The 17599-nt window shown below is 39.3% G+C and overlaps 1 protein-coding gene across 1 annotated transcript in view; it reads left to right on the forward strand.

The window, feature by feature from the left end:
* The first annotated feature begins 4679 nt into the window (after positions 1 to 4679).
* EDEM3 (ER degradation enhancing alpha-mannosidase like protein 3) overlaps positions 4680 to 17599 on the forward strand; it is a 40790-nt gene continuing 27870 nt past the window's right edge. The window contains exons 1-6 of the mRNA XM_075002446.1: positions 4680 to 4844; positions 7670 to 7715; positions 11427 to 11527; positions 12289 to 12328; positions 14505 to 14617; positions 15880 to 16033. Of these exons, the coding sequence (XP_074858547.1) occupies positions 4687 to 4844; positions 7670 to 7715; positions 11427 to 11527; positions 12289 to 12328; positions 14505 to 14617; positions 15880 to 16033 (612 nt within the window). The 5' untranslated portion in view covers positions 4680 to 4686. The remainder of the gene's footprint in view (positions 4845 to 7669; positions 7716 to 11426; positions 11528 to 12288; positions 12329 to 14504; positions 14618 to 15879; positions 16034 to 17599) is intronic.

Raw genomic sequence — 17599 nt, forward strand, 5'->3', positions numbered from 1 at the left:
AGGCGACCTTCCTGGCTTTTACGCTCTCCTGGCAAAATGTGCTAGTGAACGGCCTGCGTCCCTGCTCACATTTCCTGTACCCAGAGGCCTCCCTGACTTTGGGGCTACCCTTCTACGCTCCTGTGTTGCAGGGTCCGTGTAACCTCAACAAGACTGGAGCCAGGATTCCTGGGGGATTGATGCCTAACGTGGGCACCTAGAGCAGGGGATAGGGTGTCCCCACACTGCCATTTTCTCTTCTGACTGGACATTTTCCTGACCTGCTGATGATTATGTACAAATGTTCAAAGCAAATACAGTTTATTAAACAGCAATTAATTGTTTTTAAAAAAGAATAAGGAAAAAATGTAAAAAGTTAATGGAAAACATATCGTTCTACTTTGAGGCATATAGATCTCACAGTGTCTCTGGAGTGTAAGGACAGTTCACAATCTATTCCATGTAGGTCCCAGGCCTCCTTGTCAGGCCAAGGCTGTGCTGGAGGGATGCGGCATGTCAGACATTTGCTCTGGGTAGCAAGACCTTTCTCTTCAGCACCATCTCCCCACCCCTCCTCCCTCATTGGTCTTACAATCTGCCTTCAAGTCTGGCCTCCAAGGCCTCTTGGCAGGTGGAGTCTCCTTGCACTGCTCGCCCCACCCATTCCCAACTCTACTCTTTGCTGCTCTGCCTCCAGCTTTCAGGCTGCTTGTCTGGCCCTTCTGGCTCCATGGTTGCAGACTTCCTCACAGGGCAGATCTCCTCTCTGGCCCCTCTCAGGTGTTTCAGGATCTGTGGCTGCAACTCTCCTCCCAGCATGGGCCTATTCTCAGCTGTCTCTCAGGATCTGTGGCTCTAACTCTCTTCCCAGCCTGGATCTGCTTCTGGGTATGTCTCTGGTTCTCTCTGGCTGGCTTGGCTTTTCTCCAAAGCTCAGCGTGGGTCCTTGCTTTCTCCTTGGCTCAGGCTCACTCTTGCCTGACCCAGGCAAATCCAGCTTACACGGAAGACAAAACCTCCTCATCTCGCTCTATCCTATCCTAATTCACTTGTTAGACTACCTGTTCTGTCAGTCATGCTGACCTTTCTCAGTTATTCTTAAGGACTGTCAATCTCAGAGTCCTGCTTTCTCATTCACCCTTGCCCTTCCTTTCGGTTCAGGGGCAGGCCAGAGGGGGGAAAAAAAAATCCCACTGAGTTTTACTAAGGGGCCGACTGTTTCTTTAAATAAGTGCCAGCGTTTATACAGGAAGAATGTTGTTTTAAAAGGCAGTGAAAGCAGAGGAGTTCCTAAAGGAGATACTCTTCCATTCATACATGTCACTACAATATAGCCATACAGGATATGCAACATAGTCAGAATTGATTTAAATGGAGTAAGTTTTATGAGGCACTTCCTTTTCACATTCTAAGCAAGTGTAATAATAGCGCACATTGCCTTCTACGAGCTCTGGATTTTATTTTAGAGATGGGATTTCTGCACTATTTCAAGATAAATTAATCAGATGCTTTTGTCTCTCTTGACTGGCAAATCCAACATCAGTTGAAATGTAAAAGAATAACTAAACTCTTCTTTGACTTGAGATTTTTCTCCATGGTAACTTTGGCAAAGCAGCCATATTTACCTCATACCCCACAAATTTAATATGTAATGCCACATACATGCTCAACAGCTTGCAACCCATGACTATCTCCTTTTCCTCAGGTACAGCAGAGTTGATCCTACCCACAGAGCTAAACATTTCTAGTAAGTGTATGTAGATAATGCTCACCAAATGCCTGAGCAACTAGAGTAGCCTGAATAATTCATACTTTCAGATTTTACCCAATTGAGAGTTGTGCTGTACTTTGTAATCTGTTTCATAACCTTCCTCCCTGTCAAAAGGGTGAAAGCTATGAAGTGAAAATACTCTTGTCAGAATTGAATGCCATTCAAAAGAAAAGAGGCAGTTCTGCATGTAATTGATAAAACATTACAATTATAATATTCCTGTAGGCTACTGGCTAGTATTTGTGGTCTGTATCTCTCTACTGGATACCATAAGAAGCGCTTAATTTGATGTCACAGGCCCTATACTGTTAACACCAAAAAGAGATTCCTCTTCAGCCAGTGGATAATGTAGACTAAAATAGTTCTTGACACCAAGGGAGAAAGTGGAGGAAGTGTTACTTAAGCAAGCTCTACAGAGAGAGATCTTTGCCTCTAGCTCCTCATATCAACACATGCCTTTAAGCTGCAGTAGCAGTGGCCTGTACTTTAGTAGTGGTAGCATCTGGATTTTATCTGTTGTCCCAAAAGTCCGAATAGCTTAAGATGATCATGCCTCCCTTATTTAAAAGGACCATCTCTTATTTCATTGATTCATCACGAGTAAGGAAAGGCTTTTCAGAGCAGCACTTAATGTAACTGTTGATTAAATCTTGTTTTCAGTGTATTAATCTACCTGAAAGAATGTAGCCCTTTTAACAAAAGGTTCTCCTTTTGGGTTGTCCTAAGACTACACTGAATTGCGCATCTAAAATGAAAATCAAGGATGTGACTTCTTGTTTGAGACTTTGCCAGTTAAAGCATGAAATAGTCACAAGTTTTTCCACTCAGGCCTCTGTTTCTGCACTTCTTAAAACTATTCTTATGTGTACTTGTAGCACAGATAAGGATATGCTAAGAATTTAGAAAATTTCTAGAAAGGTAAGGTTCATTAATAGCTAACTAAAGAGAACACACTTGTCATATATGGGCACCAATATGCTTTATTGCAAGGAAGGTACAATAAGTACAGTATGTAGGAAAAGAAGTGGAGCTGTGAAGCATGGTATGCAGCTCCTCTTCCTTCAGTCTCTTAAAAGTGGTGGAATTTATATGTCCAGTCTTACCTAAAATGCAGCAATGGAAACAATAGTTTCCATATGTAAACAGACTTAGACAGATTGCAGAAACTGGTACATATTTTTTCTGTTAAATCTGAGTTTCAAATTAAGTTAGTATCAGTTGCACATAAAAAGAACTTTATGGATTTATCTGAAATGTATCAAAACTGATAAGTATTTTAAACATTACATTTAAGATCATTCTTTTGTATATGTCTGTGCAGCAGAAATGTGCGCTTGAGAGAAAAATACATGACATGCAAAGAGAAATGGAGTCTCCCTAAAACTTCCCTTAAAGTAAAGCATTGTCCTTTATTTTTCATGTGGTTTTCCCTTATTTCCATTCATCAGCGGTGGTGACTCTTCAATGACCACCCTGTGTGGGAGATATTGACAGCTGGGAAGTATGTAGTGTACAGATGTGCCAACAGAATTGCCAGGCTCTGGGCCATGAGGAGGTGGAGTCTGACTCCCTGCTCCCAGTGCTAAAGCTGGGCACAGTGTCCAACCATGTTTCAAGAATATATAGAACAACTCTTCATTGTTCTATTAGTGGCAGAATCATCTCCCTGTAGGGGCAGTTTCATGGTTAATAAAGTCAGTCTTTGGAAAGGATTATTTATTCATTTTGAGAGGGACAAAGGGGAGAAAAGGGACGTGGGTGAAAGCAGGAGGTATTTGTCATTTCTGAGCCTTATGAGCCACATGCAGATGCTAGTTTCAAGCTTGTGGTTAAGGCTGCAAACTTTTTTGTTTAAATAAAACCTGTGAATCTCACATAATCACGTGAGGCCAGCACCTGGGGCTTTTAGAAAACTATGACATTTGGGAATCTCTCCTCCTTAGGTCCATGGTGCCTGACCAGAAGGAATGAAGTTGCCATATTATTCTTAGCCTCTATTACAGGGAGAGAGAGCTCAGTAGCTTGAGTATTAACCTGCTAAACCTCAGCGATGTGAGCTCAATCCTTGAGGTGGGGCAAATAGGTTAGTTTAAAAAAAAAAAAAAAAGGGGGGGCGGGTGGGAAATGTGATTGGTCCTGCTACGAGGGCAGGGGACTGGACTTGATGACTTCCTGAAGTCCCTTCCAGATGTATGGGATATGTACCTCCATATTTATCGTTCAAGCTAACTAGCCCCACAGGACTGGTCAAATGTGGCAACGGCTAGCACGTTAGACAAAACACCCCAGCAGTGAGTGCTGCTGTGTGAGGAGAGGGCTGAGGCCCTGGACGCGTACCTCTCAGTGACTTGTCTGGGGCAGCAGTACCAAAGCGAGTGCTACGGCTAGCAGGCATCTGCTCTTCGTTGGTCAAGTCCCGCAGCTTCCTTCACTTAACACCCTAACTGAAAAACTACAGTTCCCAGTGTGCAATGAGCCCACAGGAGACAGACGGCTCAGATCATGCAGACTACAGACTACAGCCTCCAGAAGGAGGTGCTCCCTCCACAGTGTAGCGGCCAAGCCTGGGCTGCAGCGTTGCATGCTGGAACTTGTAGTCGCCGCGCGCCGTCTACCGAGCAAGGAACCGACCCCTCCTTTTGTCCACGTCTCACTCTGCTGAAGTATTACACCGGAATCACGTGGCAGGAACCGACCCCCAACCCCTCTATCTCCAATTGGTCCGCAGAGGTGCCACGTGAGGGGCTGAACCCGGAAGCTGCGGGCGGAGACCGTTTCCTTGGCTACGCCACAGGAAAGCGAAGGGCAGTTCCCTTCCGTTTTCGCGTCGGTGGTGCTGAGAGCAGCAGCGGCAGGGGCAGGCTCTGCCAGGGAGAGGGGCGGGCGGCGAGGATGGGGCCGAGCCGAGCCTAGCGGCGTGGCGGGCAGCTGCTGCCATGAGCGGGGCTGCGGGCGGTGAGGGGAGGAGCGGGGACTCCGCAGCCCGCTGCGGGGGATGGAAGCTGCTGGCCCTGGGCCTTCTCTCCGCATCCTCGATGCTGGCAGCCGCCCCGGGCGCGGGAGCCATGAGCAGGGAGGAGAAGCACCGGCTCGGGTAAGCGGCGCGGCAGCGGGGGGGTTGTGCGCGCTCTGCCCTGAGCGGCTCCAGCCGTCGCTGCCCCGGCGGGCGGGGGGGAAGGGGTCTTCTGGGACATCCCTGCGTGTTGGGGGGCTGACACCCACTGCGGTGCTCAGCGCCGTCGGCAGGCGCCCGGCCCCTGACCCTGCGGCTGCCACCTCTCCGTGTGTGGGGACCCGGAGCTGTGCCTTGCAGGGCCTCACTGTTCTTCCCAAAACTACGTGGGTGTGCCCGAGCTCCCCTCCGCTCATGGATGGCTCTGGGCCGTGGCGGGGGGCGATCCCCAGAACCATCAGCCAGCGACCTATGTGACATGTCCACGTTTGGCTGTATCTGCTTGAACGTGGTGCTCTGAGCCCCTCAGAGGTGCACTTCGATGACCTTGGACACCTGTCTTTTGAGTATGACGGTCCCAGTCACATCTGCTGGCTTATCAGGTTATCTTGTGCCTCTTGTGGTTGTCACTGTGTGGTCGTGAAGATTGCAGTGTCAGTGATTGTACATAATTTTGGGTAAAAGTGGTCAAAGTTCAGTAGTATTTCACAGGGGTGTTGTGATGCTTCTTTAGGAGGTTTCATTATGCAGTTATGTGATTGCTTGAGAAAAGATGTTTAATTGTAATATGTGCTCTGACTGGATCTTTCATTCAGAGATCTCAAAACACTGAGTTCATTACAAAGACTTGAAAAATACCCTAGAATAGCGTTATTCACACGGTCACCCAAGTGGCTTAAATTCCTTTCCCTGATCTGTTTACATTTTTAGGTGTGTTGTTTAACTTGTTATATTCTGTATGCCATCTGATGTATTGGCAAGCGAGGAGCTGTCAGTACAGGCAGAACTGTGTATGATTTCAGATGTTTGTGTAGCCTTTGCAATGCTGCAGAGGTGGAAAGAAGCCACCTTTCTTTCAGAGATGCTTATTTACTGAAGGGTCTGGGGTGGAGCACTTTAGGTAACAGTAGGTAATATATGGAAAAACTATACCTTCCACAGAGACCTCTTTAGATAATGATCTGAGAATACAGTCCATTTCAGGAAGAGGAAAATTATAATCTTTTCATGCGCTAAATCATTATTGGACAACACTAGTAGGCTCAGAGTTTATATCTGGATCTGCATGGGTCATGTGGGGGGAATTCACTATGTGAGCCTAGGATTTCATTTGCACAGCTAAATTGAAGAATTGAGACTATCATCTGGCTATAATTGGTGAAATGACAGAAAAGGGTATTATTTAGTCTTTTCCCTACTTTTGCGGTACACTTCTTTAGGTGAGTTACAATTTTTTTAAGACATCCAGGCCAGTAAACTCCAGGTGGGTGTTTGAAAATCTAGCCGAGTTCTTCTTGCCTCTTATATTAGCCATAGCAATAAAAGAAATTTCGCAAATGTTGATGATGCCCAAATCAGAATAAAATTCAGCTTTCTCTTTATTAACATTACTAATAGTAGGGAGAAAACTATCTTGTGCCAGTAAATTAGTCCACTAAGACAGGAAGCAGTTATTGAGTGAGAGTGATTATATATGTGACATGTTTAATTGTGACGACTATTTAGATATTACAAATGTGTAAATTTTTTAATAATATTGATGCCATTTTTTCTTTACTTACCAAGATTGTAATTTAGTGAAAATATGGCACTTGGTAACTTACTGTAATACTAACATGTAAAATAGGTTTGGGTGTTGATGGTACCAACTGTTACAGAAAGAACACAGAACTGTGTCCTGGGGTTTTACTGAGTGAGGAGTGTTTTAGATAGACAAGGGGGGGTGAGGTGATACCATTTATTGGATCAGCTTCTGTTGGGGAGAAAGGCAAGGGTTTTGAGCTACACAGAGCTCTTCCTCTGGTCTAGGAAGGACACTCTGCATTTACAACTAAATACAGTAGAAGACCAAGAAGTTAGGGTATGCTGTAAGGGACCATTTAATGTGAAGTGGCCCGTTTATACCCTGTAGTCCTAAAACAAAAAGTGTGTGGGGGGGGGGGGGGGAGTGGTTTACAGATTGTTGTAAAAAGGTCAAACATCCAGTATCTTCATTACGAACATGATTTTTAGTGTTTAGCAAAGTTAGGAATTTAAGCTCCTGGGCTCTTGGATATCAGGGACAAGTTGACAACACACCAACTGTAGCCTGGGAAAAACAGAATCTTGCCATGGTATTTTGGAATGTAAAATGCTTGATTGCATATTAACTTCAAAGGGACAGCTTTCTTTTTTGCAATGAGTGAAATTGACTGAATTGAGAGAAGTTGTGTTCCAGTCAAGAAAATGTAAAGGATATTGTAACCTGCTTGGTCTTTTCAATATAATAACTATGATGAAAGTTGAAACTGTACTGCGCTGGTAAGTTGTCTTTTTGCTTGGTAGCTCTTTTCTCATCGTGAGTAGAACACTCCCAGGAACAAATCATTGCAAAACAACTTAAGGGACATTAACATGCTTTATTAAAAATAAGGCCCAGAATTGGAATAGCACTAGTGTCACAGGGGTCAGTTTGGGGTCAGTTTGCAAACCACCTGCCACTCTTGGACTAGCTTTCGATAGAGTTACATTCCTCTCTCTTTCATGAGGTCCAGACTGACCATGAAACATCTTGCTGCTGGTTGTTTTACCTCATCAACTTTACTTGGGCAAAGTTCCAGAGATGAAATGAACATGTATTTTCATGGGCAGCTGATTAATCTCTAGATATTAAACTACAGTATACTTATAAATTTGAAAGTTTGACATGTGGAAGAGAAAATGTGAAACTGATTATTAATTCAACATTTTCATATTCCATTTCTTAGGAATCAAGTGTTGGAAATGTTTGATCATGCTTATAGCAATTACATGGTAAGTAAAATATCTTTTTTTCTTTAATTATGCTTACACCTTAATTAAATTTTGTGTTACGTTTGTCAGCTGTTCTGTTATCAACTTGGAAGATTGAAAAAAACACTTGCTGAAACTCTGGGGGGAGAGGAAATTTAAGTTTGTATATGCAGCTAATAGATTTCCTTTTGAAATGTCTGATTGCATATGAAATGTGAATGTATGGAAGCTATGTTTGATCACAAGAACAGTAGTTGGAAATTTTAACAGGTTATTTAACCTATGCTTGATCCTCTGCCCTTCCAGATTTGAAATACAGGAATCTTTAAGAATTTAAATATTTATAAAGGTAAATGGAACATGAAAAGTGTTGTTATGGAACATTAAAAAAATAAGGGGAAGCAGATGTTTTAATACAGACACTAGGATCTGATTTTTGCAGTGTGTGTGTGTGTGTGTGTGTGTGTGTGTGTGAGAGAGAGAGAGAGAGAGAGAGAGAGAGAGAGAGAGTCCATTTCTACATTACCACTTTCATCAGCAAAACATGTCATTCAGGGGTTTGGAGAGGCTAAGTTGGCCTTCATTCTGCCTTGTTCTGTCTTTATTGCTTTAATTTATATTGTGCGTGTGTGTGTGTATATGTATGTATACACACTTGTGAAGGTAACTTTGATTACTCTTTGTGTGCTTAACATTAATTATGTAACTTCATATTTGTCTTGTGATGATATGTTTACTGTAGATCTTGCAGCCTGCTGCTCACGCAAAGTCCATTTTACTTAAAAAAAAACTAAAACCACACAGAACTGTACCACCAGACCCATACTCTACAACCTGGTGCTAAACAGGCAATTGTAACGTAATTAATTTGTTACTATATACATGACATATAGTTGTTGTCAAAATAGTTTTAGGTTTCTTTCAGTTGTCTTTACACATTGTCTAAACAACAAAACAGTCTCATGTTCAATCTTGTTGTATCCTAATTTATTAGTTTGGTCCTGTTCCAGAATAAATAATTGTTTGTATTTTAAATGTAGATATTCTACTGGGGACATGTTGATGAGAAGAATCCTATTTCAGTGCATTATTAGTATTGTAAACATTTTAGGAGAACAGGTGATCCCATCAACTGCACATATGAAAATCTAAAGCCATAGGAGGTTTTCTCCAAACCCCTGAAGGACATGTTATGCTAAAAAAAATTGGTTGTTGAGAAGTGGCCTGAAATACATATTATTCTTACACTATATTAGTCTAGTAAAGAATGCACTTTTAACTGACATTTTAATTGTTTTCATCCTTGTATTTTCTCTGCTGGGTATGCAAGTTCTTATTACCACACAATCTTTCTTTCATAAGTTGCACCTGCTCTCACACAGCAAGCCACTGTCCCTTGAGAGAAACTTGCCAATATGGCTCAGTGTTATGATGTAACCCTTTAACTTCCAAAGAAGTTAAAAGTTAATGAAATATATAAATAGATAATGTACACACTGAGATTCTTTGCCATTTATAAATAACAAAGGTATTAAAACACAGAAGAGAAGCTATTGTTCAGACTTCTTTTTAATTAAACATGTTAACATATGTAGGCTATGAAGTGATACAGAATTATTTGATTTCTTTTTTTAAATCAAGTAGTTGATTTTGGCTGAGATTCTGACACTTCTCTATATTGCCTAGTAGTGGGATTAGAAAGTGACTTCTTTGGATGGAAAAAATTTCTAGTGACTTGTAACTTGCTTACATAAAAATGTCTGGCTTTCAGTATGCCTCACTCTGTCTCTATTGCTTTTATTTATGTACTCTGCATTGGCTAACCTTGGACAATATCCTTTAATTAGCTGTGATATTTGTGCTTTACTTTGCCTTACTGTAAATGTGAAGCTAAGAGAGACCTCCTCTATGTTTGTGACAAGAAAGTTTTGGGTTAAGAGGAAGTGTGCCTTCAGATATCCTGGAAGCATGAATGTCAAAAGGATATTTATTTGCCACGTATACTAGAGCATTAAACAAACAAGTCACATTCTCTGTTTAACTCAAAAAAAGACTAGTGTTTCAACCTCGACACAGATAACAAGAAAGTGAAGTGTTTTTTTTTTTAACAGCATGTTTTGAGATAGGCAGCTGGAAGTGTTTTTGATTTTATATTTCTGTTAATGTTTCTTGATTTATGTTGAGTGGATTAGGCTCACATTTCATATTTGCATGCAGGTGAATATCTTTTGTGCTATTTCATATACAGTAAACTCTTCCATATCTGGTAGCCCCAGAACTAGGAGATTGCTGGATATTCAAATAGTCTGGATAATAGAGAGGTATGCATAGCACTAAAAAAAAGATTAGATATTAAGAAACAAATGTGTGCAAAGTACTTTATTTACCAAAACAGTAGTAGTGTACACTGGAAACTTATACTGTATTTATTTATATTTACTTTCACTGTATTCTACTAATGGAAAATGTAACTACAATTTACTTATGGTTAAAATGCTGGTTATTTGAGAGTCCCAGATGATAGAATGACAGACATGAAAGTTTACTATATATGTGCCATTTGGGAGGTCAGATAGCTTTTTATTCCCTCATCAGCAAGTCTAATACCTAGGAGCATTTCTTCACACCCTTACAACACACAAGTGCATTTTCATGTGTCCTTATCTCCTTGGGTCAGTGGTCCCACTCAGACAGCTCTGGCAGCACTGTGCTTTTTTTTTTTTTTTTTTTTTTTTTTAAATTATAAGCCGAGTGTATCAGTGCTGTTCTTAATTTATGGTCCTGATGCTGACAGATAGGGCTGTTTGATCTATCACACTGTGTTCTTATAAATTAAAGACATACATATAAAACTGTATAGTTTGTGTACCAAATTTGCCCTTGATATATCTCCTCTTTACCCCACTGATCTCAACTGAACTGGAGGGAAGTATAACTCATGACAGCATTTGGCCCCATAGCATATACTCCCTCAATTTTCAGAAAGTTTACTGGTCTACAAGATCTAGATCATTACTGTTGTATGACTGAGTAATGTTCCTTTTCTGTAATGAAAGTAGTTTGTCAAAATTACTTGATCATTGGCTCTCTCCACAGTTTTAGCTAGTGATCTCTTAATTTTGAATTTGTGTCTGCTTCACAGTTTATCAATTTTTCAGGTTAATTGTAACGTGTACTGTATTCAAAATGAGTAACATAAATGCTTTTCAAAATGTTATCCTTAACCTGTGAACTTTTCTGTCCCCATTCTCTAAAATGTGGCTAATTTTCACATTTTGTAAAATGAGCAAGTTTTCAATCTCAGACTTTTTGCATTAATGTTGGATGATAGGCCAGTTCTTTAATGGAGGAAAAATTATTATCCATTTTACGGTGTATCTCTTATCCACCTCAGAAATACAGTCTCCTGTGCATTGTGTTGCAGGAAACACAAGATGGACCTCAAGTGTTCTAGATGAGCATTTATTAAAACTATATGTTTCTCTGGGACTGGGAGAAGGGCATTGCACTGTATGCCTGATGGTGAATACTTTTTTATGTGGTCTAACGGTTGTCAGCCACTGAGCATGAAGAGGAAGCTGCTGCTATGTTATATTGAGTTTAAATTTATCCAGACAGATGATACATAGACTTTCATAATGTTAGCACAATTCTGTTTCCTTTCAACAGGTTGCAATGACTTAATTAAACTGTATTGTACTCTCTCTTTACCTTCTGGTTTTGTTCTTACAGGAACATGCCTACCCAGCTGATGAACTGATGCCTTTAACTTGTCGTGGACGGGTTCGGGGTCAGGAACCAAGTCGGGGGGATGTAGATGATGCCCTGGGAAAGTTAGTATCTTAAGCAGTGATTATCTTAAGATTTTCTTGTTCATATACCACATTTTGCTACTAATACTTCAGTTGAGGCACACTTAGAACCCTTGTTTAAGTTTCTAGATGCACAAAAATGCACAATTGTGTTAAATTTATAAATGAGAAGGGTGGTGGGAACAAAACAGCATTTAATAATTTCTGTAGCTACTTTTTCCTCTCCTGCCACCAAGTTAATTGATGACTAGTTATTCCTTTATCAAGAAAAAAGAAATTCACCAGTCCTCATCAAATGAGATAATAGTTTAACATAATTTTACATAGTAAAATTTTTTTTCTTATGAGAAATCACTGATGCATCAGTGTATTTCTAAGGCCACCATTGAACTGAGTGGCTGAAAAAGATGTGTATGGGTTCAGTATTAGCTCTTCAGAGTATTTGATTACTGGGTTGTTTAATACACCACTTTTTAAATGTCAACATTTTCAAAGATTACTGAAAACAAGAAGATAAAATGACTCCTACATAAGTGTAAGCTGTTTTGTTGCTCCTATTCTAGTGAGTAGTAGTTGAAAATGCCTCTTCAAAGAAAAATAGGCTTAATTATCAGCATTCACACCTTTCTAGTGAATATCCATAACTTAAAACTAGTATATTTTAACAGGTTGTCTGTGATGATTGCATCATATTGTTTCTAAGATTTTTGGGGTTAAAAACAATTTTTATCAAAAACATACAGAATTTTAATTGCAGATCTGTTCTAAATTTTATTTCATAGGTTTTCACTGACACTGATTGATACCTTGGACACACTTGTGGTAGGTTTCATCTGTTTTGCAGTTTGCATTCATGAATAACTGTGTTTATCTATCTCCAGTCAGGCTTTTAGACTTCTGTTCTTCTGAAATAAAGTGAAGTATTAAGAGACTTTACAGAATTTACTTACCTATTCCATCAAAAATCAGCTACACTTTGTTGTAAAGGCCTGAAAACAATGGACACCTTTATGCTCAGCGATGTTATTTGGAATAGATTTTAAAAAATACTAAGGCAGTTTTTGGCCTTGTTTCATCCAATTGAATGCTGATTTTGTTGTTTGTCACTATGTTATAACTTTAACTCATACATTTGCTTCTCCTACCAATGTGAGGGCTTGTCTATACTTAAAATACTGCATCTTCACAGCAGCACATTTTCAGTGCAGACTCTACTTGTGCCATTGGGTGCCAGTGTAGGTACCCCATGTCTCTGCACGATGCTCTTTACACAAGTGGTAAGGTCAATTTAAATCCTTTCCTGTAGATGAGACGATGGATATATGTCACCTTTGAGTGATACAGTTATATTGAGCTAAAATTCTAGTGTAAGCCCAGACACTTGCACCACCCTACCTCCCAACCGTGCTGAGACAAGCCTGGGGCACCCCTAACCCAGACCTCTGCATGGATGCAGAGAAGAGAGGAAGTCATTGCGGTCTATTGACTGCAACAAAAAATTGAAAATTTTGTCCACAATATTTTAAAGTTCTCCAAAACTCTGTTTATATTATATGACAAAATAACACTGTATAATTATGCCAGTTTCAATTATGTTGGTAATTCCTTTCAGAAAACCTATTAGCAACTGTCTGTAACAATAATAACAAAAAAGATTCCCTCCAGAGCAGTGTTTCCTATAGTAATTTGGCCACGAACACTTTTGGGCTTGGAATATATTGACAGAACACACACATGCTGGTCTGGTAGCGGAGGATTTCATATTGAAAAACTGCCAGGTGTAAAAAAATGGTCAGATATTTTAAAGCACTAATTTACTAGAATCGTGACAAAAATGTCAGATTGTGTGGTGTCCAGTAGGCTTAGCCTTAGGTACTTCTATTTATTTATCGATAAAAAGCCTTACTTTAATTAACCTAATGAAGATAGAAAAATTGAACACAAATGACTCCATGATCCTGTCAAAAAGGTAGAGCTCCATCTTCCTCAAGGCATTCTTGCTAGAATATTTGACAGTATTTGTCTATCAACAGGTAATCAGTTAATTGATATTATTTGACCAGTTAGTTAAGCAACTTGTCAAGTCTATTTAAAATCCAGCAGCTTTATCAAATTCCTGTATTTTGTGGAATGTTTAGTCAATTAAATAAGCTCTTGCACCATTAAAGTTATTCCTTCATCACCTAGAAGAATATGAAGACTATAGAAGATGTCTTTTGGGCCCTTCTTTAGCACAGGGATAGTGTCCCTAGCCTTTGTTGCCAGAAGCTGGTGACAGGATAGATGATTTCACCTCTTCTGTTCATTCCCTCTGAAGCACCCAGCGTTGACTACTGTCGGAAGACAGGATACAGGAGTAGATGGACTTTTGATCTTGCACAATATGGCCATTCTTAAGTTTCTTAGGCAAAATTTAGCACATAGTTTGCTGTGATTTAAGCCCTGGGATATGTTTGTCTGTTTCACAAGAGCAGTCAGGTTGCTGGGAGTATTAGCCACATTCTGATTCCCGGAGTGTGCATTTGTATTATTCATAAATCAGTTCACTTATTTTCAGACCAGTAACAGGGATGAGCCTGAACTATGAAGTTCAGTTCCATATTTCAAGGACTAAAATTTGAGATGTAGGCAGTAGAAAATAGGATGGTGGTACTGCCACTTTTTATGGGGAAACGCTGACTACAATGCAATATAGAGAAAGAAAGGAGCAAAACTGGGTAACCATCAAACTCATTTTCAGTGAATTATTTTCTGTTGAGAACTTTTCTGTCATTCTGTTATGTCACTATAGCAAAAAAAGGTTGATAACTATTTACGTAACATACCAGAATATGATATGGTCAGGCAGAAAAGAAATTTGAGCCATCTTGAATATTTCCTGTTTTAAACTTGTTGAACTGTATATTGTACTTGAATGTCTGACGACACTACCGTTTTTTGAAGTAGATCTGTTCCAGAGCATCAGAACCTAAAATGATTTGTTATTCTTGTTTTCCAGGTGTTAAATAAAACCAAAGAGTTTGAAGATGCTGTAAAAAATGTGATAAAAGATGTTAATTTAGATAATGATATAGTTGTATCAGTGTTCGAAACTAACATAAGAGTCCTTGGGTAAGTAAGTAGCTTCCTTCATTTTCCACTTAACATACAAATACGCGTTTCCGTCCATCTTAGTTGATGCTGAGAATGGTGATCCAGTGGAATCACCAGACTTTAATTTCTATTGTAGCAAAACTTGTAAATGTCTATGAAGGAACTGATATGATAGATGTCAAATGTATTTGGCTGACAATCTGTGTATCAAACCTTATTTTCCTAGCCTAGGCATGGCCTTCAAGCTAAGTTTATGCTGTCAAACATTTAAAGAACACTGTCAGATTTTTCTACTCTAAAATATGAGTTGTGCAATTTCATGGGTTTTAGTTACTTATGGTTTTGAATCAATAAAGAGTATTAAGCCTGTGACTAAGAGATAATTCTGAAATGTGATTCACTCCTGAGAATAAAAAACACAACACGTCTGTTTGGGTTTAAAAAATAATTTACATGCTGACAGGTTCCCTCGAAAAACTTTATTTGTAGATATTAAAGAATTCAGATAGCTCTACTACATTTTCAGGTTTTCACATAAAATTAAATGACAATCAATATTTGATTACTTTGGGCTTATATAAACATCACTCCATTAGGCTCATGATAACCTCTGTCTTGTCTGTGTACATGATTAATTGTCTACAGGTTGAACCTCTCTCATCCAGCACCCTTGGGACCTGACTGGTGCTGAACGAGAGACTTTGCAGGACCACAGAAGATCAATATTGTCTAGCACATTACCAACACTTCCATTGCTTACTGGACTCTTAGCAGACCTTTAGGGAACATTAGAGGTAAATAACAGCACAGAACACTGAGAGCCAGAACTGGTGGCTGGAAACAAATTTTATGGGACCACAGGAAACTTGGCCACCACCATGATAAGAGGTCATGTCGCTAACTATAAAATCATGCTGGATTATGGATGTTGCGGATTAGAGAGGTTCAACGTGCATGTCAGCAGTCTGCTGATTTGGCGTGTTTTATATGTATTCAGTGAAATGGTACAAAGAACAATTTATTCTTAATAATATGGTCATCGCTCTTTAAGTTTGTTACCTGCAGGGGAAAAAAATATCCCGCTAACCATTAAGTGCTTGATTATTGTGGCCCCCCTCCCGTCCAGCTTTCATTAACTTCAGCTGCAATCGTGTGCGTTCAGTACTTCTGAAATACACGTCACAATTGTTTATACAATGCTTGTCAGAAACGATAGAAAATATTGAACTACTGTGACTTACTGACATGAAATATATGTGGATATATTTTCTTGTGTTTAGAGGTCTTTTAGGTGGGCACTCTGTGGCAATTATGCTGAAAGAAAAAGGTGAACACATGCAATGGTACAGTGGTGAACTTCTGCACATGGCAAAACAACTGGGCTACAAACTTTTACCTGCTTTTAACACTACTAGTGGTCTTCCTTATCCAAGAGTAAGTGCTTTATAATCCACATCACCCCACATAATAAGCAAAAGCTTTTTACTATTTCAGGAGGTTACTTCACAGAGGAGAGAACCTTATTTGTGAAAGACTATGCATTAATTTTCTTTATATCCAGGATCAGAAAATAGTTTTTGTGAGTTAAATACGTGCCTTGCTAAACAAAGGCATGTGACACAAAACTCCTTTAAACTTTTTAAAGCTCTTTTTATTAGCTTCATTTGCAGGTGTATACATCACAGGTACTTATCTTTTCCATATATTTAATAATAAAGATGAATTCATATTTTGTGATCAATGCTGGTTAATTTCTTAAATTTTGTTTTGCATTAACTAAGCTTGATGCAGAAAACATGGAAAAGCATCATTCTGGCTGATTGGAGTTGGCAGAAATCTTACAAAATCAGTCTACTAGTATCCTACATCTCTAGGCATGACTAAATAGTTTGGAAAAACAATGGCTTTTCATGGGGTTAATACTTCCCTCAAGTGTTTCTTAATACTTACTGATGTACCCTATACAACCAAGTTAATTGGGACTGTTCAGCATGTATTTTGGGTTTAACTCAAAAAAATCCCCTAATTTTCATAGTTGGCCATTATTTAAAAAGTTTCCAGTCTGTGAAGGCTGTTACTGATAGGGTTTAAATTGGATTTTTTTAATTGTATTTTTAATTTTTCATTACATGAACTTAAAACATGGCAAACTTAGTTCCTTGGTTAATTATAATGAATCAGACAGCAGGGATTTGAACCCAAATCTTACATATTGTAAGCAAGTGCACTTATTACTGTGCTCTGGATATATTGTATTCTCTCTCATTTTTTCCATAAATAATTTTGAAAGGTTTCTATTTTGAGCTGATGCAGAGTAAGAACATTTTTTGAAATCTTGAATTTCTTTATATAATGTAAAGCAGTTTCCCATTCAGCTCTACTTCTAAGTGATTGATTTAGGCATTTCTGAAAATTTTGTCAAACCTACCTTTGTTGTGGCAGTAGAATTAAAAGAATCATGTAATATCATGCACAACTAGATTTTTTTTTTTTAATTAGAACAAACAGAGAACAGTGTTAATTTCTTATCTCTCCCATCATTGGGGCTATGTCTACACTATGGAGATTTTTTTGAAAGAAGCCTTTCTGAAAGATCTCTTCCAAAAGAACTTCTTTCAAAAGAGAGTATCCACACACCACAGAGCAGATCAACAGAGTGATCTGTTCTTTGGGAGAGTGTCCATACATCCCCTGCTATTTCAAAAGAATGGGCCAGGGATCAAAAAATCAGGCACCATGAGAACTGCTCTTTAGAAAGAAGGGCCCTGTGGGGTGTCTAAAAACATTTTCTTTTGAAAGATGATTACAAAAGGTGTTCTTCCTGAAACAAGAAAGGAAGAGTGATTTTGAAGGGAGCTCTGTGTTTTTTCGATTTACTTATGGAAGAATGTTTTTTGTGTGTAGACACTCTGGGGGATCTTTGGACAGAGCCCCCTCCTTTCAAAAAGTCTTTCCAAACAACTTAATAGTGTAAACGCAGCCGGGGGTGGGTGGGTGTGT

This window comes from Carettochelys insculpta, chromosome 9 (assembly GCF_033958435.1).
Source record: "Carettochelys insculpta isolate YL-2023 chromosome 9, ASM3395843v1, whole genome shotgun sequence".
Lineage (NCBI taxonomy): Eukaryota > Metazoa > Chordata > Testudines > Carettochelyidae > Carettochelys > Carettochelys insculpta.